At 41.0% G+C, this 23,557-nt stretch overlaps 1 protein-coding gene across 3 annotated transcripts in view; it reads left to right on the top strand.

Moving 5' to 3' along the window:
* Window positions 1–23,557, top strand: part of Tmem255a (transmembrane protein 255A) — a 53,890-nt gene that overhangs the window by 21,102 nt on the left and 9,231 nt on the right. For 2 of the 3 annotated variants that reach the window (XM_036174449.1, XM_036174447.1), the window contains exons 5-9: window positions 4,548–4,616; window positions 6,341–6,412; window positions 6,821–6,909; window positions 15,003–15,165; window positions 22,284–22,427. In XM_036174449.1, coding sequence (XP_036030342.1) covers window positions 4,548–4,616; window positions 6,341–6,412; window positions 6,821–6,909; window positions 15,003–15,165; window positions 22,284–22,427 — 537 coding nt within the window. The remainder of the gene's footprint in view (window positions 1–4,547; window positions 4,617–6,340; window positions 6,413–6,820; window positions 6,910–15,002; window positions 15,166–22,283; window positions 22,428–23,557) is intronic. The other variant, XM_036174448.1, reaches the window with a different exon arrangement.

The following is a 23,557-nucleotide window of genomic DNA, read 5'->3' as shown; positions in this document are numbered from 1 at the left end:
AATATTATCCCTTCTACCAGACTTAAACATTTTGGTTTCAGCTGAGAGGTGTCATCTTTTTTTCCAACCATTTTTTGATTCCTAAATGGTATATCAGTAATTATTAACGGTTACAATTTTGTCGCCTAACAGCAATTATTGTGGTCTTTGCATATTACTCACTGCATATATACATGATTTTGTAGCATTGGTTGTAGTCAATCATAGTGTGCATGCTATTTTTTATTCAATAGGAACCATCTTAATAACACTAATTCCTTGTTTTTATGTAGTACATTAAGGTTTTCAATGTGTCTTCACATCTATTATCTTACTTGAGACCTACAGCAATCCTGTGAGATATGTAGGGCAGGCATTATTATTCCCATTTGACAAGCATTACTCACTCTGAAACAGTCTCCATGGCAACATAGGCCTAGTGGCTCAGAAGCCTATAGTAGATTTTGATGACATCATGAGCTAAAATGGCTTCCTTTTTTTTCTTCCACTCATAATGAAAATTGATTTACTAAAATGTACTTTATATGCTGTAAAACTCACCTATTTGAAGATTATAATGTGATATTTTTTAGTATATTTGCAGTTACATGGAAATACCACACAGTTTTAGTTTTTTTCATATCAAAAAGAAACCTTATATCCTTTGCCCATCATATCTCTCCATCCTCCCCAGCCCTAAGCAACACTTCTAATAGCTATTTCTATTTTAGAAATTTCATACTAAAGGAACTCTATAATACATGGACTTTATGATTGGCTTCTTTTATTTAGTAATGTTTTCAAGGTCCATCCAAGTTACATCATGGATCAGTGCTTCATTCCTTTTTATGGTGCAATAATGGTACACTGTATGAATATTATAGGGGGAATTTTCTCAGTCCTGCCTAGCCCCACGGTCCAGATGAATCTCTTCCACCCAAGCTCTTGCAGCCTCTTATAAAATAATCACTCAGAGGCCTCTATTAATTATAAATACTCAAGCTTGTTACTAACTAGCTTTTACATTTAAATTAACCCATTTCTATTAATGTAAGTATTGCCACGTGGCTGTGGTGTTACTGGTCTACTGGCATGTTGCTCCTTGGGCAGATGGATGGCGTCTCTTCTTCCCACCTGTCTTTTTCCTGTATCTCTGCTTGGATTTCCCACCTGCTTCTAAGCTCCCTTGCCATAGGCCAAAGCAGCTTATTTATTAACCAGTGGGAACAACGTACATCCACAGCGTACAGAAAGACATTCCACAGCAGGATATACCACATTTATTTTTGTCCATTCACCAGTAATGGACATTTAGGTTGTTTCTATCACTTTACTATTATATACGATGATGTAGTTAACATTTGAGCATGTTTCTGAATGGTCTTATTTGCATTTTCATTTCCTTTCCACTTAGGAATGAAACTGCTAGGACATATGATAACTGTGTTTAATTGTTTGAGGAACTGCCAGGCTGTTTTCCAAAGTGGCTGTACTGCGTTATACTCACCAGCAATGTATTAGAATTCTGATTTCTTCACAGCCTCACCAATTTTCATTATTATCATCTAATTGTGCTAGTGAGTGTGAAGAAGTACATCATTATGGTTTTTATTTATATTTCCCTTATGGGCTTTTAACATTTTGGATTATTGGTTCAATGAAAGGCAATGTTGAAAAAAAAAATTCCAAGCTCTATTGACTGAGAAGTTCCTGTGAGTACAGTTTTAGTGACTTTTCCCTTGGATGTAATGATACCTTGGCAATAGCAAGTTAAGGATGGGCTTAGTTTTGCTTCCAGTTGGTGACACAGCCCATCTGGCAGGGAAGGCATTGCAGCAGGGCCCTAGGAAGCAGGAAGGAGAAATGCTAGATCTCAGCTCACTTTCTACTTTTTCAGTGAGGGACACTAGCCCAGGGAATGGTGCCACTGTCATTCAGGGTGGCTTTTCTCACTCCATTTAACCCAACCAAGATCATGACTCTCAGTCGTGATTGTATGCTAACCCAATCTAAATGATTTCTCACGAATATGCCCAGAGGCTTGTCTCCAAAGGGATTCCAGAGCCTGTCAAGTTGATAATCATTAACTATCACAACAACCCACTCATCTCTAAGTCTTACAGCCTTTTGTAAGTTCTGAAATTGGTTAGTTGTATTGCAGCTTTATATACAACAAATTGTGATGGCATCACAGTGCTGTTAAATCACAGATCCTCTAGCTGCCCTTCTGTCCCAGAAGTCAGGTCACACTCCCCTGCAGTCTCTTCCTCTCTCTACCTGGGCAGAAAGTTGGTAAGAAGGTGTACTGTAATCTTTCTGAGTTACTCCTCTCTCCCTTTCAGCTGCCAACGAGTCCAGCTCCCCCTGATTCCAAGACCTAAGACAACTCAGATTATAACTTTACTTTTATCAGTGCTTATGACTTCTAGCATAGTTCACATGATGTGTAATTTATCCCCACCCACCAGAAAACCTGTAAGAGTCAGAAACTCTTTATCCTACAGAATCTAATGATCTGTGTCCCCATAGGACCCCATCATGGCTGCCTAAGACTATGACACTACCCTTACTAATGAACATCTCTTTTGAAGGATAGTCACAGCTTCCTTTCTACAAAGCTGCCTTCTTTTAATATATGTCATAAGGTAAGGCTGGATACATCTTCAAGAAAATAATTCTTCTAACACTGAACCTGCCCAAGGTTCATTTGGCAGTTGTCATTGGCACCCAAATCATTTTGGGGGAAGCGGATTATTCCACAGTCACATTTATTGGACTACTTAATGAAAGTCACATTTAGGTTCTAGCCAACCTGAGTGGGTTAAAAGTCAGCCTGCCCTGTTGGTAAGACCCTTTAATATCATCTCACCGTATTTCTTTGACTTGAGTGAATCTAAACTTTTCAAAGACCTAATACTTTCGAATGCATCCCTCTAAAGTGTGTTGTTCTTTCTTTTTCTTGTTTTGGATTCCCTTTCCTTCTCCAACTCCCCACCTATGGTCATTCATTAGCTGGAGAAGTCACTTTGCTCTCTTGTGTCACAGTCTCTTTCTCTTCCCAGGATATATAATAGAAATGTACCTTTCAGGGTTAGAAAGTGAAATTAAGCAGTAGGTATGAGCATGCCATTTAACATATAGCAGTAGCCTTTCCCAAAGTTGACAGTCCTTCAGGCTAAAGAGGTTGCAAGCTCAGGCTCAGTGACCTCTTCTTACCCCTGAATTGCCTGTTCTTGACCTTCCTCTGGGAGATTAAGTGGAGAATAGCAGCCAGACATAGCTAGTTGGCAATCATCTTGCATGCCTGTCTTCATTTAAGGGCAGTAGCTGAATGGCTTCTGCAAAGCCGGTCACAAGGCTATGGCCAGCACCATGGTCAAACCTTTCCTTGAGCACAATAATAATGACTCTGCTGTTACTCCAACATAGAAAATAAATCCTGCCAGTTGTGAGCATGAGAGTCCAAATTCCTTTCTAGTCTGACTCCAGACTGAATTAACAGCAATGCATTTTTGTAACACTGAACAGCAAAGAGAATTATGGAGCATGAGCTAATGGAAAGCCCAAGGTCATTGATGGGGGTCACAGAATAAAAGGCAAGAGGTACTCAATGCCAAGTAAAGGGGATTCTAAATCACAGGTATAGGGAAAATAACCATCAGGATTGGAACTACAAAGTGAAGTGAGGGCAGAAGGGGAAAGGCAAAAGATAAATTCATTCTGCCTGGGCACTTTGAACTAAACCCCTAAGGCCATTTTGTATAAATTGTTGTCTTATGCCAGTGTGACTTTGTCCAAAGACCCCTACTATACAGGGATGCTTAGCATTAGTTCTGGAAATGACTGCATCTTCTGGTTACAACTTTCCAGGCATCTCTGGCTTCGTTCTTGTGAGCTTCATCAGAAAGCTGGCCACGCAGAGTAAATCAACCATCCTTAATTTTTTTGTCTTTGCCTAAAAGTACATTTTGAGTTCCCTGACTTTATCTAAGTTGTGTAGGTGCGTGAAAATGACTTGTAGTTCAGTTGAATTAAAATCTCCAGCTGACTAGGTAGCTGCCCATCCTCCAGCTTCTGGCTTCTTCACCTCTTCCTTCTGAAAAGGCTGTGGAAATACTTGCAGGGAGCACAAGTCAACCAGCTCTATCTAGTCTCCAGGTGATAATGAGACTTCATAGTTGAAGCTGCGCTCTCTCTATTTAGAAGTGTAATATTGCAATAACCTGGAGTTTTGAATCTTGCTCCCTAGGGACTGTTTGCAAGAAGACAAAGCCTAGAAGTAAAGGAAAACCAGAGAGGAAATTTCAAGGAACTCATTTTTCAATCAATCTTCCTGGTTTCTCATTAAGTGAAGTAGTCCAACAGAAAGCAGTTATTAGAATGATTTTGTCTGATCCATACATTCTCAGGCCTTCTCACAGACAACTTTAAGAATTTAACCCAACCTACTGCCTCCCCCTCTTTGTGTGTGTGTGTATGTGTGTTCAAATCTTTTATTAGCAGGCAGGGCTCTTGGTATTTTATTTTACAAAACCAAAACCCTTTCGGTTTGGTGTTTCCCTTTATAGGATTTGAAACCACTCTATGCTAACCGGTGCCACTATGTTCCCAAGACATCCCAGAGGGAAGCTGAGGAGGTGAGCCACAATGACGCTGCATGTCTTTACCTCATGGGAAAGTCCCTTGTTTTATCTGAAACGACCTTTCTTAAAAACTAGATTTATTCATTTTATTATTTTACATGTATGAGTGTTTTGCCTGCATGTATGTATGTGCACCACATGTGTACTGGAGTTACACATAGTTAGTTATGAGACACCATGTGGATGCTGGGAATCGAACCCTGTCCTCTGCAAGAACAAAGGCTCTTAACCGCTGAGACAACTCTCCAGCCACGAAACACTCTTTCTATATTATTTCTTCCCACAGGCCTAAGGCTTACTGCTAGATGTCTTGAGCTGTTTGTTCAGTGGGTCAAAATACAGTGGTACTGAGGACATGTCATAGATTGGAGCCTCATGAGGCCTAATCAGATCAATTTTGTTCCATGGCCACAGGCCGCCTCTCTGACCCCAGTCAGTAGTCTCTCAGTGTGTGTCACTTCCCTATCTCTGCGGATGATGATTCAGTTGTCTGGTGCTCAGCTCAAAGACGATACGAAGCCCACCAGGACGCTAGGCCTGTGCTGAGAAGGCGAAGCATGAACCGCACATGTGGGAAGGGTCTGGAGGCCAAATCAGGATAACTCAGCACTCTATTCTATCTCAAGGTTCTAAGGAGACCCAGATTGTTAGTCTGGCCTTCTCATGACACCACTGAGAGGCCGGCTGAATAATCTTTGAGTAGGCTCAAGAGAGTAGTTTTTCCTGTCTCATACTTCCTTGTGTTCCATGTTGCATTAACAGTGGCAACATTGGGGGTGGGGCACTTTGATTTCAGCGCGTCATAATCCCATCCTAACCAATGGATTCCAGCATATGAAATTCTACCTGTTTCTGGGAACTCTGACAATTTGGTACTCTGTTAACCTCAAAATGAAAGCCACTCACTGTGAGGACACACCTCAGAGTACATTAGCAGCACAAATTGGACTCTATAGGGGGAAAAAATAAAGGATACAAAGTTGGGGTGGTAGGGAAGTGGGGAGGGATCTAAGAAGAGTTAGAAAAGGGGATTAACAGGATCAAAATGAAATTATGACATTCTCAGAGAACTAAAACAAATTATAAAAATAACATTAAAAGATAGCACACGTGATTGAAAAAGAAAAAAAGAAGATGAATGGGGGCAAAATGGCCCCTACATCATACAAACTCATGGGGAGCCACTTTACATAAAACACATCATGAATGGCATTCTTGTAGTTAGACAAAGTCATAGTCTTGCTCACAAGGATGTTTTTATTATGGTAGTACCATTCACTTCTCTCTATTTTCTGTTAGCAACCACAAAGTTGCCATTTTTCTAATTGTTCCTGGGTTAGAAGGAGGAATAAAATGTGTGTGGCAAAAAGGCAATAGGCACTTGGATGAAGGGCCCAGTATAAAGAAAAGCGCCTATTTCCTATGACTATTTCTGCAACAGCGCCAAACAAATGTGAAAGTACTTTACTACACCCTTAGAGGGAAGGGAACTTGAAAATTTTCTTGTAAGCAAGAGAAGGTAAATGCAGATTATTCCTTATATTTTTAGATTTGCAAAATGTTTTTGTAAACTCTGAAAGTGTAAGACTGTTACAGCTATCCTCTTGATTTCATTGCAATAGCTTTGCGTTAATTTGCCGACTGCACAGATATTCGTAACGGTTTCCATAAGTTTGCTTGTAATCCTGTTTCTCTTAACTTGATTTTTCCTGTATAAGGTCATAACTTCCTCAGCCAAAATTGCTCCTTCTACAAGGGCTTTGAGGAACCTTACCCAGGCAGTTAAAGAGGTACTGTTATACTTCAATGTTCATGTAATGACCCCTCTGCATTCACTTCTACCAGATCCTTTTTTTAACTCATGTCCTGATTTGCTCACCCTTCATATCCTCATCCTCTAATACCCACTTAGTATTCCATTTACTGTTCCATCTGTTCTTCCTCTTGTCTACTGCTTCCTTTATGAGTGGGGCACTAGGGACTGTGCCTGGGGTTGGACACAATCCCAGCTCTATAGGTGCTTGCTTTATGCACAAATGGAGCTACCCCTCTGCTTAGCTTTATCTTTCTTTTGCATGGGTATGTTTATGTCCCAGCCGTCATTTCTGTCTCAATCAGTCACTAACTCACGTTTCAACCCAGAGGACCACCCCTCCCACCCAGTTCTAGCTTCTCCTATTGTTGTTTTGTGTCTTCAGGTGAACTGCCCTCAACTTAGCCGTGGACTTTGCACACCTCGAATCCGGGGCAATACCTGCTTCTGCTGTGACCTCTACAACTGTGGCAAGTGAGTGTGCTGCCATAGACACAGTAGTAATAGTTTGGCTATGTTGGGTGCTAGCAGAGTCAAAGCTGGTGAAGGGTGTATGGTGGGAATCATAGAATTAAGGGCTATGGGTCTGCCACAGATGCCACCTAACCTGCCTTCTCTGCGCAAGGCATCACGCTGGCTACTTTTGAAAATGTCATCTCATTGAACTTTCTTTACATTTCAGTTTTGCCTATAAAGTCTGTAGAGTCATCAGCACATCAAAAATGAGGAGAGACATAATTGACTAAATACAATATAGAATTTGAAAATAGAAATAGGCCTCAAATCCAGCACTATATCTACATTCAACCGCATCCAACAAATAGTGATTGAGTACCTTCTTGGGACCTGGACCTGTTCTACACACTAAGAATTATGCAGTGATTAAAACAATCTTTGTCCCGCAGAGCTTATATTATAGCAGGGAAGAGAATATAAACACACGTAATACCTAATATAATGTTGAGTGTGATTAGAGTGCTAAAGAAAAATGAATCAGGAAAGGTAGATGCCAATGAGGGAGAAACTGTGTACACAAAATAGGTATGGGATGCCTCTTTGTGAAGGTGACATTTGTGAAGGGACCTGAATAAATCTGGAGAGCAAAACAAGAAGATACCCATGAAAAGAATTTTCAAGCAGAGGGGACAGCAAACTATAGAGGCTCTGAAGCAGGGTTGGTACCTGTAATACTACATCCATTTCAACTCTCTGTCTTCCAGTTATGTCTCCACCAGTTCTTCTTCCTTTCAAAACATTAGGTGATAAGAATACAGAGTTCATGCTTGTAGGAAAGACAAATCAATGAACAACTGATATGCAAACATAATTTTTTTTTTACAAAATCTTTTTTTAAAGATTTATTTATTATGTATACATTGCAGAATACCAGAAGAGGGCACCAGATCTCATTACAGATGGTTGTGAGCCACCATGTGGTTGCTGGGAATTGAACTCAGGACCTCTGGAAGAGCAGCCAGTGCTCTTAACCTCTGAGCCATCTTGCCAGCTCACGAACATAATTTAATAATGTAGTGAGGATCAGTGGGCATAGCAAGGACCCTGGTGCCCTAAGCGAATGAGGGACACATGATAAGGAGGAATTTAGGACACAAACTAAACACAGGTAAAGGTGGATAAAATATGCTTGCAAGTTGTCAGGAGGTAAGAAGTGCAGGCAGCTATAGAAAAATGCAGTGGGTGGTGAAGGGAAAGCAGGAGCCAAAGTCAAATATTAAAGAACCCTTTGGCCTTGACCATGTAAGCAACTGGGAGCTATTGAAAGTATACAGCATAGACAATGAAGTTGAACTGGTAGACACTCCAGACAGCTGGAGAGAATGAGACCTAGACCAAGTTGGTTTAGTGGCAATGGAAAGCAGGAAGTATTTTTTGTTTGTTTGTTTTTCAAGACAGGCTTCTCTGTGTGTATTCCTGGTTGTCCCGAAACTCGATTTGTAGACTAGGCTGGCCTTGAACTCACAGAAATCCACCTGCCTCTGTCTCCCAAGTATGGGCCTAAAGGAGTGCGCGACCACTGCCTGGCAACAGGGAGTATATTTTAAAGAACAATTTAGAAGGTAGAATTGGCAGGGATGTGTGAGTATGTGATAAAGATTATGAGTGACTAGCCCTACATAAAGGGTGTTGTTAGATAATGCTTCTCTATGCATGGCTGTTTTCAGACTTTGTGTAGGAGAGCTGAAGGCCAAAGGAGGAAGGGAGGGAAGTAGCAGAGGAGGGCTAGAGGGATCTAGATGGAGAGGCCTTAGAGGGTAATGGTGTACTCCTACACATTCCCTTCCTGTTGATATTCAGAGACCAGTTTCTCTGGTCTGAGGATTGAAAACTGACAGGCTGGAAGTGGAAAGAAGCATGGGAGAGCTCACCCTAGACCTTTATGATTTTGGCTAATACCAGTCTCATTTCTTTGAAATATCTGGCAATAGAGAACGAGAAATTTGAAGGCACAAATGAGGTGTAAGGATTATCTGGGGTGGATGGGAGATGCATAATTATTCATGTTGTAATAATAACCAGCAAATATAAAGGTAGTCCCTCCTTAATAGGGATGATTGAGAGTATGCTATCATTATACTTTTTGAGCTCATTTTTCTGAAAGTAATCAAAGGAACATAAGAATTGGGATTATTTCTGTTCACGCCCTTCTTATCTCTCCACTCTCTTTGCTGCTGTCCTTTCCACCTACCTCTCCCATGCCTCTCCCTTCCTGCTCCATGACCTCATGAAATAGGGCTGGAGGACGCCAGGAACTGAACAGGGTCTGGAGACTCTTAGAGATAAGAAGTGATCTCTCATGTGCGCGCGTGTGCGCGCGCGTGCGCGCGCACACACACACACACACACACACACTCACACAGAGAGAGAGAGAGAGAGAGAGAGAGAGAGAGAGAGAGAGAGAGAGAGAGAGAGAGCTTTGTCTCTACAGTGGATATGTTTCAGAAAAAGGATTGGATACATAAAAGGTTACTTAAATCCCATTTATCTGAGCCTGTGGGTGAATATTGTCTCCCTATTTTTTTCTAGTGGAGACACAAACCCAACTTATTTTTTTATTAATCTAAATTTCACAATAGCTGACTTTTGTAAAGCAACTCATGCCAGCGTTGTTTTTAAGAAAGGGATTTATTAAAAAGTTGTACTAGACTGAACTTCCAAAGGCCAGGGGCTATGATTCCACTTCATCAGTATCCCCTGCCTCCAGCACAGGCATGACTAAAGAAAAGAACTGATGAAAGCAGTGGCACATGCCTTTAATCCCAGCACTTGGGAGGTAGAGGCAGGCAGAACTCTGTGAGTTCAAGGCCAGCCTGGTCTACAGAGTGAGTTTCAGGACAGCCAGAGCTGTTACACAGAGAAACCCTGTCACAAACAAACAAACAAACAATCCACTCCAAAATAAGACAAAACCTTCTTTTCAACAGAGAAAGAAAATATTACATGCAGCAACTGACACAGGTCATGGCGTTCCTAAAGATCTTCAAGCTCGGGAGTAGCTTTAGTCTGCCATGTATCTAGAAGGCAGACCCAAGTCTGTGTTGCCAGGATCCCAAGGACAAAACCGATAGAAAATGACTTGCTTACATTTCCATCAGTTCAGAAAGTAACTATAAGACTAAATAGAGGACAGACTCGCAATGAAGGCAAAGCTTTTTCCTTGACCTAGGTTTTTTTTTTTTTCAGCCAGAGCCAATGAGAGTTAAATTCAAGGCCTAAATATAGCTAGCAACCAGCATTCTGAGGCTTGGAGACTTTAATTTTGCCGAATGCATATTTGTTTTCCTCACACGAAGCCTATTTTTAATCAATTGCCAGCTCCTCTAGTCCATTTCCTGGAAAGGAGGCCAAGAAAAAAAAAAGTGGGAACAAAAACATCAGGCAGTCATTTGTACAGTGCTACAGAAACAGAGTGTCTACTGTCCCCTCGAACCCACAGACCTTCACTGACGTCATGGGTGGTGAGGTTTAATACCAAACATAGATTATTCCATTTAGCTTAGTGCAGGAAGGTGGCTTTCTCTAGGACACAGCTTCTCTGCAGTGGCCTTTTAGAATGTCTCTTCCTTTCATCTAGTCACTCCTCTTTGGAGAGGTCAAGTCAATATCGCTGGTGTTCACTGTGTGACCTAAAGGAAATGGAGTGGTTTGTGACCTGTCTCAGCTAGGAACATAGGGATAGAGGACAGCTTCCTTCCATTCCTCATTCCCGTTAACAAACCTTCATGACATTCCTACTATGTGCTTCATAGAAACTCAGTTTGCCAGAAGGGGAATTTAAAAATAGGGTGAATGAGAGAGACAGGGAGGGAAGGAGGGAGGGAGGGAGGGAGGCAAATAGAGAGAGATAGAAGGATGAAGAGAGAAGAAGAGAGTAGAAGATAAATTACCACTCCAAGCCGACTTTCTCTTAGTGAAGAACAGAAAGACACCTTCTTGCTTTCCCCAAGATCAGCTGCTAGTGCCTGTGTTAAGTAGTAATTTGAACACAGGTTGTCTATTTCTTTAGGCCCACCCAGTGAGTGGAGTGCAAGGGAAAGCGAGCCCATATCTAATGAGCACTGTCCTGATCAATGCAATGATAAGGCTTTGCACTCAGTTCCTCATTCACTGTGTATTCATCCATGGTCTTTAATATTTCTAGCACTGTTCTAGGCAGCAAGAGAGACACAAAAACGATGTAATGTGAGAGACGGCTGTCTCTTCCAAGAAGTTACAAGTTTAACAGAGACAGACATCATGGTGGCCTTGGACTTGGTTATACTGTACTACTCATCATGGAGCAGCCTCTCAATACATATTAGCTTAGATGGAAAACTAATAACAGATGAACAAAAAAGAAAAGACTGTCTGAGGCTGTGAGTGTTCAGGGGAAAATCTCATGAATGGGCCGTGGAATCCTTGAGAAGGCCCTGTTGAAACTTTGAGCCAATGGGGGATCTAGACAGGCCGGGAACTGAAGACAGTACCTTCTAGAAGGGAAAAATCTGAACAAAGGTTTTGAGTAAGCTCCAGCATTTCCTGAGAACTACAGTCTAGCTGGAGTGTGCACTGCATTCTTAACCTAGATTGTAGCAGATGGAAATTTGGACAATTTTTCATTTCATTTTTTCTTATGATATATTTATGTATTTGTATGTGTGTGTGTGTACACATGCCACAGTGCACACGTACACATCAGAGAACAACTTGTGGAAGTCATCAGGTTTGCAGCAAGTGTCTTTTCCCAATAAGCATTTTCATCAGCCCTGGATCATTTTTTGTCTTACTGATAGTGAACAGCCATGAACAAGTTTTGAACAAATGAATGACTTTAAGTTTTAGAAAACTTTTAGGAAGATTAACCAAACATCCCTAGAGTATGGTGGGAGTGCCTGACAGTTATGGAGGCCCAAGGGTAAGGGTAATAGGAAGGCAAAAGATAGAATTTTAGGGTACATTTTTTTCCCAGAAAGTGGACCAAATGAAATCATGACTCCCAGATAGAAGCAAACCACATTAATTTGCTAAAACCTGTACTATGATTAAGCATTAAATTTCTTTTGCTTCATGGTTCACTCAAATTGAAACCAACTATACTCTGGAAAATGGACTACTTTTTTCTCTTTATGAAGTGCCAAAGATGGAACCAGGGGACTGGTACATGCTAGACAAATGCTCCATATCAAGTCCCAAATTATTATAGATTTAAATGAACTACTCACAACTCCATGTTGAGGCATGTGCACTTAAAACATTAGTGTCTTTAAAAATGTGGTTCAAAAGTCTGAATTATGTTTCCAGACAGTGGGTCTCATAAGAAAAAAAATTTTTTTCTACTTGTTATGTGCTAGAATACTGCTTTATACACAGCCTTTTAAATTTTAATGTGTGTGTGTGTGTGTGTGTGTGTGTGTGTGTGTGTGTGTGTGTGTGTGTGTAAGCATGAGCATGTGCCACACATGTGTGGAGGGGTCAGTTCTCACCTTCCATCTTAGTAAGGCAGGGTCTCCTGCCTTATTTCTGCTTCTGCTAGCTGGCCACAAGCTTCTAGACAATTCTGGCTCTCCTCTTTCCATCTTGCCATAGGAGTACTGGGATTACAGATGCTCCCACATCTGACTTTTAAAATGTGAGTTCTGCGGATAGCACTCAGGTCATCAAGCTTACAAGGCAAGCCTTTTTTGTACATCAAGCCATCTATCAGGCTTGGTCATGCAACATTCTAATTAGATCTACCAGGCTCAGAGAAGTTAAAAATGTTTTTGTCAGTCAGGATTCAAATGCAGCTTGACTCCTGAGTTTACTAGGGTATACTGCCTTCCTATATGTACTATTCACTTACTCTCAGTAGCCTAGAAAGTAGGCAAAGATAATTGGGAGGATGTCAGGTGGCTTTGAAGCCACTAACGTGCTCTTACAACCCCACACTCACCATTATACATATACCTGCCCTTTTCAAAGGGATTGAACCTGTACAGATGCATCTTTTGGGGGTAATAAGTAATGTGTACACTCTCCTTCCCCACCACCAGTGCCAATTCATAGGAGACACTCAAGGTATGCTGATGAATGGGCTCTTCAGATATGTTCTTAAAGATGTTGAAATTCAATTCAAATTCAGATGACTTTAAGTACTCTTAAAATTCTACTCTGAGGGGCTGGAGACACAGCTCAGTGGTTAACTGGAGTTACAGGCAGTTGTGAGCTGCATGATATGGATGCTTTGGAAACCAAGGTCAGTCTTTTGCCTGTAACTCCAGTTTCTGGGGATCCAATGCCCTCTGGTGTGCTTCTGTAAGCTTGCACACAGATTCATAGCCACACACAAAGAATACAGTTGTTACACACAGGCAGACACATGTAAATACACACATTGGTGATTCTGATATAGTCTGCCCTGTAACCACACTGATTTCAATTCCTTAGAGAAATTGTTTTCAAAGAATCCTAAGTTAAATTTATTTGTAAACTTAAAGGGAAGTCTCATGTAATAGCCTTCAGATGCTAGGGCATTTCATTGTATGTTTAATTGTAAGCACCATGTTTCACGTTAGCTGCCTTGCATTATCCAAAAGGACAGGATTTCCATTTAATTCCTTTACCAGGTATTTATGCAGCACCAAATGTGTGTCATGCATGGCAATTGAGTGAGTTTTTTTCCTGAGATATGAACATGTGTCTCTTCACTCTAGAAAGAGCAGAGATAGACCAAAGAAATTATTCTACCCAAGTTTAGCCTAGTAAACCAGTGAGTTTGTCACTCATCTATCAGCACGAGGGAGATGATTGGTTCTATCTCCTTCTCCCCCACTGAGACAAAAATCTGTAGATGCTGAAGTTTTTTGCATAAATGGATACTATAACCTACACAACCTACATACAGATTTCTATATATTTTAAATCACCTTTACATTAAATATAATTCCTAATCCAATGTAAATGTCATGATACGAGATATTATATCATTTATGGAATAACAACAGGAAACGGTCTATATATGTTCATACAGACCCACACTTTAAATTTTTAATCCATGGCTGATTGAATTTGTAGATGCAGAACCTGCGGGGATTATGTCTTCCCTATATGTATTTGTGGACAGGGAGTACACATCAGTCCGTTTCAAATAATGTGACTCATGAGTGTGAGCATCTTTAGACAAGGTAGCCAAGGAAGACCTCTCCAAGGACATGAAGTCTTTGAAGCCTCACTTGGAGTTCAGCTACTACTTATGACTTGACCAAGGTCCCTCCCTGTGCTTCACTTCTTTCATTTGAAAAGTGGGAGTGTAATGACATCTACCTCAGTGGTTCTCAAGCTTCCTAATGCTGCAAATCTTTAACACAGTTCCTCATGTTGTGGTGACTCCCCAACCATAAAATCTTTTTGTTGCTATTTCATAACTGTAATTTTGCTACTGTTAGGAATCATAATGTCAATATCTGTGTTTTCTGTTGGTCTTAGGTGACCCCTGTAAAAGGGTCATTTGACCCCTAAGGGGTCTTTATCTGGAGGTTGAGAACTGCTTTTCTACCTTATAAAATATTGTAAGCATTTGCAGTGCTGATGGGCATTGCTGTGATAATAGAAATGCTTTATAATATGCTCTGTCCAGTCCAATAACCACTATCTACATATGGCTAGGAAACACTTGAAACATGAGAAGACCAAATGCCTGAACTTTAAATTTTACTTACTAAGTTGTCACATATGGCTAGTAACTACCATATTGGACAGCCCAGATTTACTGAATTGACATATGTGAAATGCTAAGCACTGTGCCTGATAGATAATATGCATCAATGAATGTCATTTAGTCAGTGTTAGTGATGGTTACAAGAGTCTCTCCAACAGGCAACATTTTTAGACCCACACCAATCACACTTAGGTTTATTGTTTTGTTGCACACTCCACGCCAACTGCAATGATACCCCTTACAACAGATCCCCACCTTCCTAGGCATCTTTTTTACCCTGAGCTACACAGTAGTCAGATACTAATGGTGGCAGCAAGGGAGGGAGATTTTCTGCTCCTAGGAGACTGACTGTAGTGTGCTTCTCCCCATGCAGCAGGGTGGAAATCACTGGTGGGTACTATGAATACATTGATGTCAGCAGCTGCCAGGACATCATCCACCTGTACCACCTACTCTGGTCTGCCACCATCCTCAACATCGTTGGCCTGTTCCTGGGTATCATCACTGCTGCAGTCCTTGGAGGATTTAAAGATATGGTAAGAGAGAAAACAACTTTGCACTTAGCAGTGCCTTCTGTTTGGAGATGGGGAACGAGGCTAGGATGTTTGGGGCCACGGAGATACATAATTTCAAGGGAGGAATCAGAATGTAGCACATGCAGCTGCCTTCAACTATCTCAAGTTGGAGTGAAAATGCCATCAATCTGTATATATTTCTTGTTAACATGAACTTCCTGTTATCTTGAGGCACACTTGGGGAGAGAAATGAGTGGGAGGGGGGTTTCAGACTTCCCATTCACTCTGCTTGTGCAAACAATATATTATACCTTTTCCACACTTTCAGCTTCCCTAGTTAGTTTTCTCCTTAATGATCTTTGGGAGACAATGAAGGAAAGAGAGTTTATGTTTAGCTGTAGGTAAGATTAATGCTAGTCTCCTACAGGAATTCCACCATGCAGTTTCTCCAGTAAAGGCATCGAGGCTTTTCTCTTGTACCTGAAGACTCAGCCCCAGGCTTAAGCTGCTTGCCAAATCTTGCCTTCAACCCCAGTTGCCTACCCACATTCCTGTTCCTCTCTTTCAAGTCTTCTCCATATTCGTGTGCATGGCTGCAAATGCACACCAGCACTCAGAATCCTCAATAACGTATGCTCCCTCGATAACAGAGGATGCCCCATTCTTTTGCTTTCAAAACATTTCTAATAATTTATTTGCTATGCTGGTAAACTTTGATCTCCAATTATGGAGCTGTTAGTTTTAAACCATGGTTATTAATCTGGCTTCATATTAGAATCACCTGGAGTATTAGAAAACAAAGCAAAACAAAATAAAATACATTCACATGCTTGGGCCCTTTCTGCAGACATTCTGATTCAGTTGGTGTAAATGGAAATCCATCTCTGAATGGTTTCTTGAGAGCTCCCCTGGTGATTCTGATCTGTAGGCGGGGTTGAGGACCACCGCTTCACATATCCTTAGAAAATTATTTTCTGCATAAAAGGGACTTTCTCTTGACCCAAGGAAGTAAGAAAGGCAATTTCTAGACCCTTGGCTGTTTATATTCTTTTTGGGATCCCCCTCCCCCAAAACAGGATTTTGAATAGCAGTCTCTAATCTGACCCCAGATAGATAGTCAAAAAGGTAGTGATGGTAAAATGAAAGGCACCTAGGGTAAGAGAAACAATCGAGTTCTGGCTACAAAGTCCCCAGTAGAACTGACCGCATTAGGAATATTGGGTATCCCGCTGGTGAATCAGTCATGAGAAATCTTTCTTGGTCCATCCCCAGTCTATCATTCTCTCTTCTCTCCATCTCCCGTGCATACATTTCTCATTCCCTCTGTTCTTGCTTTAGAAAACCCAAGCACAAAGGAGTAAGGTAAGCATTGATACAGCTGTCATCCTAGGAAAGAGAAGGATTTCCTGTCCCCTGGGGTCCAAGGAAGGAAGTGTTTAGGAGACATAGCTGTTTCTGGCTTGAAGCTTTTTTGGAGAAAAAGAATTGCCATTGTCCTTGGATGCTTTTCCCAGAAGAATCTCATAGTGGTGGGGATTGCCTGAATGGGAAGGGCTTTCCTGCCCAGTGGAGGGGTGGGAAAGGCTGCATTGATGCATGAATGCTGCTTTACCTGCAAGGTGTCCTATTGGTGAAATTATTAAGGCCACTCCATGTAGTTAAAAGGGAGGTTTATTTTGTGGGGTAGCTTACAAATGAAGGGATAGGTTGCAGGGTCTGGGAAAGGGATGGCACAGTCTGGCGGTGTTCTCTGGAGAACTCTGCTCGGTCTACCTCCAGCGTCCAGGGTCCTGGAACCAAGAGAAGCCTCTCTTCTTGATCCTGGGTCTTCAGCTTCCTCTCTCAGCCCCGCCTTGTAGGCGTGACCATTACTGAAGCCTCAATGGGGGTTGGAACTTCCAGGCCAAGGCTGGAATGGCTATCCACTACAGTGTCCCTCACTCTGATTTTACCCCATAAAGTCATGGTGCTAAAAATTCTACTTTGTTTTTTTTCCTTCCATATTTTTGGATAGGCATTGCCCCCATTTTTTTCTTGTCTGTTTTCAAAATTAAGGTAGTAACATTTATTTTTTATATTTTTATTATTGTTTATTTATGTGTTTTATATATGTGTTTGTCTGTATATGTGCATGTGCCTAGGTTAGGGGCATCCTCTGGGGCTGGGGTTACAAGCATCTGTAAGATGCCTGATGTGGGTGCTGGGAATTGAACTCAGGTCCTCTCTAAGAACAATACATGTTCTTTACCACCAAGCCACCTCTCCAGCCCCAGATAGTAACATCTTAAATAGGTTGGCTAATATGCCACAGAGGTGTTAAAACCTTGTATTAACTAATCTCTCTGAGTGAAGGATTTGATAATTTTCCATGGTGGCAGAGGAATTGGGATGTTAAGTCAAAGTGTGCCTAAGAAAGACAACTTTCTTCAAGAAAGTTCTGCAAGTTGGGAAGAAGGAAGGATTTAGAAGGTGGTGTTCCAAGAAATAAAGCCCTTCCAAGGTTGATTTCCCTCAGTTTAAAAAAAAATTCAGGAGGACATCTCAATGACAACATCAGCCTCTTTTAAGTGTACAATTCAGTGATTCACTCAAAATGCCACACGGTTATCACCTCTACTTAGTCCTGTGGCACTTTCATTACATGAAATCTGTAACCATTAGTCAGCTACTCCTTATTCCTCTTGTCCTGAACCATCAGAAGCCACTAGTCTGTTGTCACTGTGGACATGTCTCTTCTGGATGTTCCCACAAATGGACTAATACATGAAGTTCTGTATGACTCCTTTCACTCACCGTCATTTGAAGATGCCTCTACCTTTCAGCATATGCCAGCACTTCATTTCTTTTAATGGCTGAATAATATTTCATTCTATGAATGTGCCACATTTTATTTCCCTTTTTAAATTTATTGATGGACATTTGTTCCCACCTTTTGGCCATAGGCAAATGCTGTTACAAACATTCATATAAATGTCCAGGTTTTTTCATGTAAACTTGAAGTGGAAGTTTTGGGTTGTATGGTGCTTTTATGTTTAGCTTCCAGAGAAAGAGATAATCTATTTTCCTCATCAGATATTTCATATTCCTGCCATTAGTACACAAGGATTCCAACTCCTTTACATCCTCATTCACAAAAGATTCTAGTAGGTACACCATTGTAGTTTTCACTGGCCTTTCTATAATAGCAACAATGGCAGGCCTAACAATGTATATATGTTCTTTGGAAAAATTGTCCATCTTAGTTTTTACATCTATCTGTCTGTCCATCCATCATCTATCTATCTATCTATCTATCTATCTATCTATCTATCTATTAATCAATCAATCATCTATCTATCTTTTTTTTAGAGACAGCCCAGGCTAGCCTCAAATGCATAATCCTTTCACTATACAATTAAAAAAAATGCACAAGCCTCCTGCCTCAGCATCTTGTGCACTGGGATCTAGGCTTGTGCCACCATGCCTGGCTTTGCCTGCCTTTTTTTAAAAAAGTTTAATGCTTCTTCTTTTTGCTGTTGAGTTATAAGCATTCTTCTCCTGTTAGGGATACTAAACCTTTATCAGATGTATGATTTACTGCAGCACATATGTTTAAGAGACTGCTCTGTCCCCATTTAGCTCTTAGTTTTCTTGTCAAAAATAAGTTAATGTCAAACATAGGTCTATCTCTGAATTCTTCACTTCAGTTGTTTTTTATGTGCAGAAGATAAGGGACTCTGTTGATGGTTCTGATACTGGCCATGTGCCCTTCCCAAAGGCCTTTGTATATCTACTGTTGTTTAATCTTCATTAGACACCTTCAACATTCACTTTGAGGAGATCTTTACTAGAACCACTTGACAAATGAGAAAACAGATCAAGCAGGCTCAAGTGGTTTGTCCAGAACTAAGTAGCAAAATGTGGACTAGAGCCCAGATTGACTCTTTCTTGCTCCTTCTACTCCATCCCTTCTTCCCCAACTGACATTTGTCCAGATCTTTCTGCTTCTTCAAGTTTTGTAACAAACACTACATGCAGTTTGCTTGGGAGCTTCCTTAACAGTAAGGGTGGAGAGCAAGGGAAATTCTAAATGTCATTAAACCATAAGCCTGGAAGCTCTGTCAGAGACCCACAGGGGAAATGAGAAGATGAAAGCAAAGATAGTTGGTTCACAGAATAAGAGAATTATAGTGGGGGACATAAGGCCACCAAGGAGATGATGTCATCAAAATGAGAACATGATGGAGAAAGTCTTAGAATACAAATGTGTGAGCCAAAACAAAATCCTTGACCTACGTCCAAATGCAGTTGGTAACTGGCATGTCTGCTCCCTTATTAAAGTGCCCTGGAGTCTGTAGAGAGGCTCAGGGGTGCTGGCTGATGGAAGGATAGGAACCAAGTGCTGTGAGCTGGCAGCACTTCCAATGGGCTAGCAGCCACTGTTTGCATAGTTGTTGCAGAATCCTGAAATGAAAAAGGATGTCTTCACATCCTAACCATGAATGCTTGAGAGAGATCCTAAGGAAACGTTCAATGCAATGTTTGTTGATCAAAGATAGGAGCATTTCAGAGGAATCTTTAAAAAGTGAGCAAAGCTGTCCATTCTGTTCCCGAGTGGTGTCTCTGGTTTAGAATAAGTTAGAGAAGAATACAAGCGGCACTTTTTCCAAAGTCCATGACCATTGTCTCAGTAGACACAGTTTCATCAGGGAAGATTGCTTTCACCATTTCCTGTGCCTCTGAGTAACCTTTGGTTTGACGAGCTCAGAAAGTTACTGATCAACAATGGGGAGTGGAATCTTAAAATTTGAGTTCTAGAATTATTTCAGCTGACACACACACACACACACACACACACACACACACACTCCTATGTGAACATATGAATACCGACAAGCATGTTTTAAAATCCTATTATCTATTTGAACTATAACCAGATCATATGGCTATCTATGTTGCTTCATCCCTGCCCATCTATTTCACCGTTGCTGCCCTGCCCATTTTCTTTCTCCCCTTTGGCCTAGACTGTTGAGCATCTTTCTGGTGCTCACTCACTCTTCCTCTTGTGTTCTTCTGTGCTTCTTTCTCTGTAACAGTTCACTTTCTTTCAGACATGATCCTGGACCCCTTTTACAGATGTAGTTACATTGTTGGATTGCACTCCTATGGTTAGGCTTGATTTATCTGAATAAATAGTTTTATTTTGTAACAGCTGGCAGGGTAGGTTCTAGTGCACAGGAGATCAAAGAAACATATTTTCTGGTACTTCCTCAGGGGTGAAATGCCTTCTTAGAATTTTGGGCGAGAAAGAAGGGCACTTCCCAGAGATCTTCCTCTGTAAAGTAAGCCACGATCTCAGGCCTCTCCCACATAAGAGGCATCTGTGTGGTGCACTAACCCACCCCAAGCAAAAGAACAACAGAACTGTGCTGCAACTTTCTGTAATGGACTATCCCTGTCAACACCTTGCCATGCTTGCCTGTGCTGCTGCCAAATCCTACCCACATGTTTTCATGGCTTTGGAGGAAGCTCCTGCTTGGTGTTAACGTGGGGTAGATACATGCTGGAAGGAAGAAATCCATCTTGAAGACAGTTGTTGCCTGTCCACACAAATGGAAGAGGGTTCTATGACATGGGAAATGGAAAAAAACAAAACAAAAACATTTCCCCTGCACTTTGCGCCATGTGGTACAAAGCACAGTTCTACTTGGGAACTAATGAGCAAGTCTCTAACCTGGATGACAGTGGCTTTAACTCTGAAAGGGCTACACCTGCCAGCAGATTATAGCAAAGATAGAAAGCATTCATACACTGCTTTATTTGCAAAAATAATGAAAGCGTTACCAAAATGATTTCAACATTTCTGTAGATTTGGATTTCCAGGCTAAAAAGTTGTGGGGTGTAGACAGTGGCCCACTGGCTCAAAGGTTAAGGGTACTTGGTGCTCTTGCAGAAGACTGAAGTTCAGTTTTACTACCTACATGATAGCTCACAACCATCTGTAAGTCCATCTCCAGGGGATCCAATGCCATCCTCTGATCTTCACAAACACTGTCCTCACATATTCACATATAGACACATGCACATACATGCATGCATGTACACATATACACATAAATAAATATAAATCCTTTTTTAAAGGGGGGGAGATTGCTCAGTGGTTAAGAGCACTTGTTGTTACTGCAGAGGACCAAGGTTGGGCTTCCAGAACCCACATGGTAGCTCACAACCATCTGTAATTCTAGTTCTAGGGAATCTGATGCCCTCTTCTGACCTCTGTGGGCACCAGGCACACATGTGGTGCACATACACACATGCAGGCAAAACAATCATACACCTAAAATAAAATACATAAATCTAAGACAAATATAAAGCTTAAGAAAAAATGACCCAATATGTATTAATTGCAAAAATATTGGCATATATAATAGAATGTTAAGAGTTTCATTTTCCTCCTAATATTACTTCCCTCTGCAGAAGTAACTTTAAATAACAGTTTTCTATGAATATTTCCAAATTAATTTCTTTGCATTCACACACATAAATATGTAACTGGGGTTTTTAAACATAATGAGAGCACACTACATTCATTTATCCCAGTAGCCTTTTGGGGATTGACTCCAAGGCCTTCACATACTAGGCAAATGCTCTACCACTGAGCTATATTTCTAGCTCCATAGTAGCTAAAAAATAACAACAGGGGTTGCAGAGATGGCGCAGTGCTTAAGAGGACTGGCTGCTCTTCCAGAGGACCTGGAATTCCCAGCACCCACAGAGAGGCTCACAATCATCTGTAACTCCAGTTCCAGGGAACCTGACATTTTCTTCCAGCCACATGTGTGGGTGCAGACATACATATAGGCAAAAACCCCATAAATAGAAAACAAATAACAGGATACTCTGGACAGCTTTCTCTGTCACTAAATATAGGTCTTTGTTTACCTAAATATAAGCATTTTTTATCAGTAAATACCACTATTTTTTATAATATCACTATTATATACAAATATCAGGAATATTTGTTTATATCACTAAATACAAATCTTTGTTTATCAATAGCTGGGTGATATGCTATAATATGCCTGTAATATGGCTTAATTTAACCATTCATGCAATGATGCTGGTATGTAATATATTGTTTCTAATTTGTTTTTCTGCAGAACCCTACTCTTCCAGCACTGAATTGCTCTGTTGAAAACGCCCATCCAACTGTTTCTTACTATGCTCGCCCCCAAGTGGCATCATACAATACCTACTACCATAGCCCTCCTCACCTGCCACCTTATTCTGCTTATGACTTTCAGGTATGTTTGGAGAGAGAAAAAAACACTCTTTGCTCCTTTTGCTGTAACTCAGTCCTTGTTATTGTCCTTGACTAATTTATAGACCCTTTCCATTGCTTTTGGAATTGATAGGAATTAGCCAGGCATTCTACCCCAATGGACTTTATCATCCTGGAGGAACCAGTGACTAGATTAAGGACCTGCAGGGAAGTGGGAGGAGCATGAGAGAAGAAATAGAATGGGAGGAAAACAGAGGAGGATGGTAGGAGTGAAGTATCCCAGATTGTACTTAAACACACAAAGAGAAGATAATTTGGCTGCGAGATGGCAGCTTGAGTAAGTTACCTTGGATTCCTGTTCAACAGTGGCTTTTGTCATGGGGAGAGGCATAGCCCTGATGCTTGACACAAGTGTGTTCTCAGCCATACAGAGGTATGAATCAGACCTCTAGTGAGGAAGTCCCTTTGTTTTTTTTAAAAACATGCTAACTAGAGCTACATAGAGAAAATACTTTTACAACACTTCCCCCCATCTTTTTGCCTTATTACATAGGTCAGAAATAGTGTTACCAAATTTACATTTCACCAGGCAATAGTGGCATGCACCTTTAATCCCAGCACTTGGGAGGCAGAGGCAGGCGGATCTCTGTGAGTTCGAGGCCAGCCTGGGCTACTGAGTGAGTTCCAGGACAGGCACCAAAACTACACAGAGAAACCCTGTCTTGAAAAACCAAAAAAACTTTTACATTTTCAACATTTTCTTTTGAGATGTGACTAACTGTAGAGAAATGGAGGCATAAAAAGGGCAAAAGAAACTCACTGTGTGCAGTGAGGAGGTGCTTTGGAAAAACATGTCAAATGGGTCTTTGTATATGAACAGTGATTGTGCTAGTAGCTTTCCTTCAGTATGACAAAACACACAAGACCATAATCAACTCTTAAACGAGAGAGGATAATTTTTGCTCACAGTTTTGGACAGTCTGTGACCAACTGGCCATATTGTGTAGGCTTGTAAATGTTGCATTACCCCTCAGAGTGCTTGGGGACTAGACCTTCAACATCTGAACCTTTAAGGGATACTTCTAAACCATGCAAGTCATTGTAAACCATTGGCCAAGTATGGCACTAAAACCTGGCCAACCAAAAACTGAG

The sequence above is a fragment of the Onychomys torridus genome, chromosome X, assembly GCF_903995425.1.
Source record: "Onychomys torridus chromosome X, mOncTor1.1, whole genome shotgun sequence".
NCBI classification, from domain to species: domain Eukaryota; kingdom Metazoa; phylum Chordata; class Mammalia; order Rodentia; family Cricetidae; genus Onychomys; species Onychomys torridus.
The sequence above is the reverse complement of the archived record's forward strand: the minus strand, read 5'-3'. Positions and strand labels throughout refer to the sequence as shown.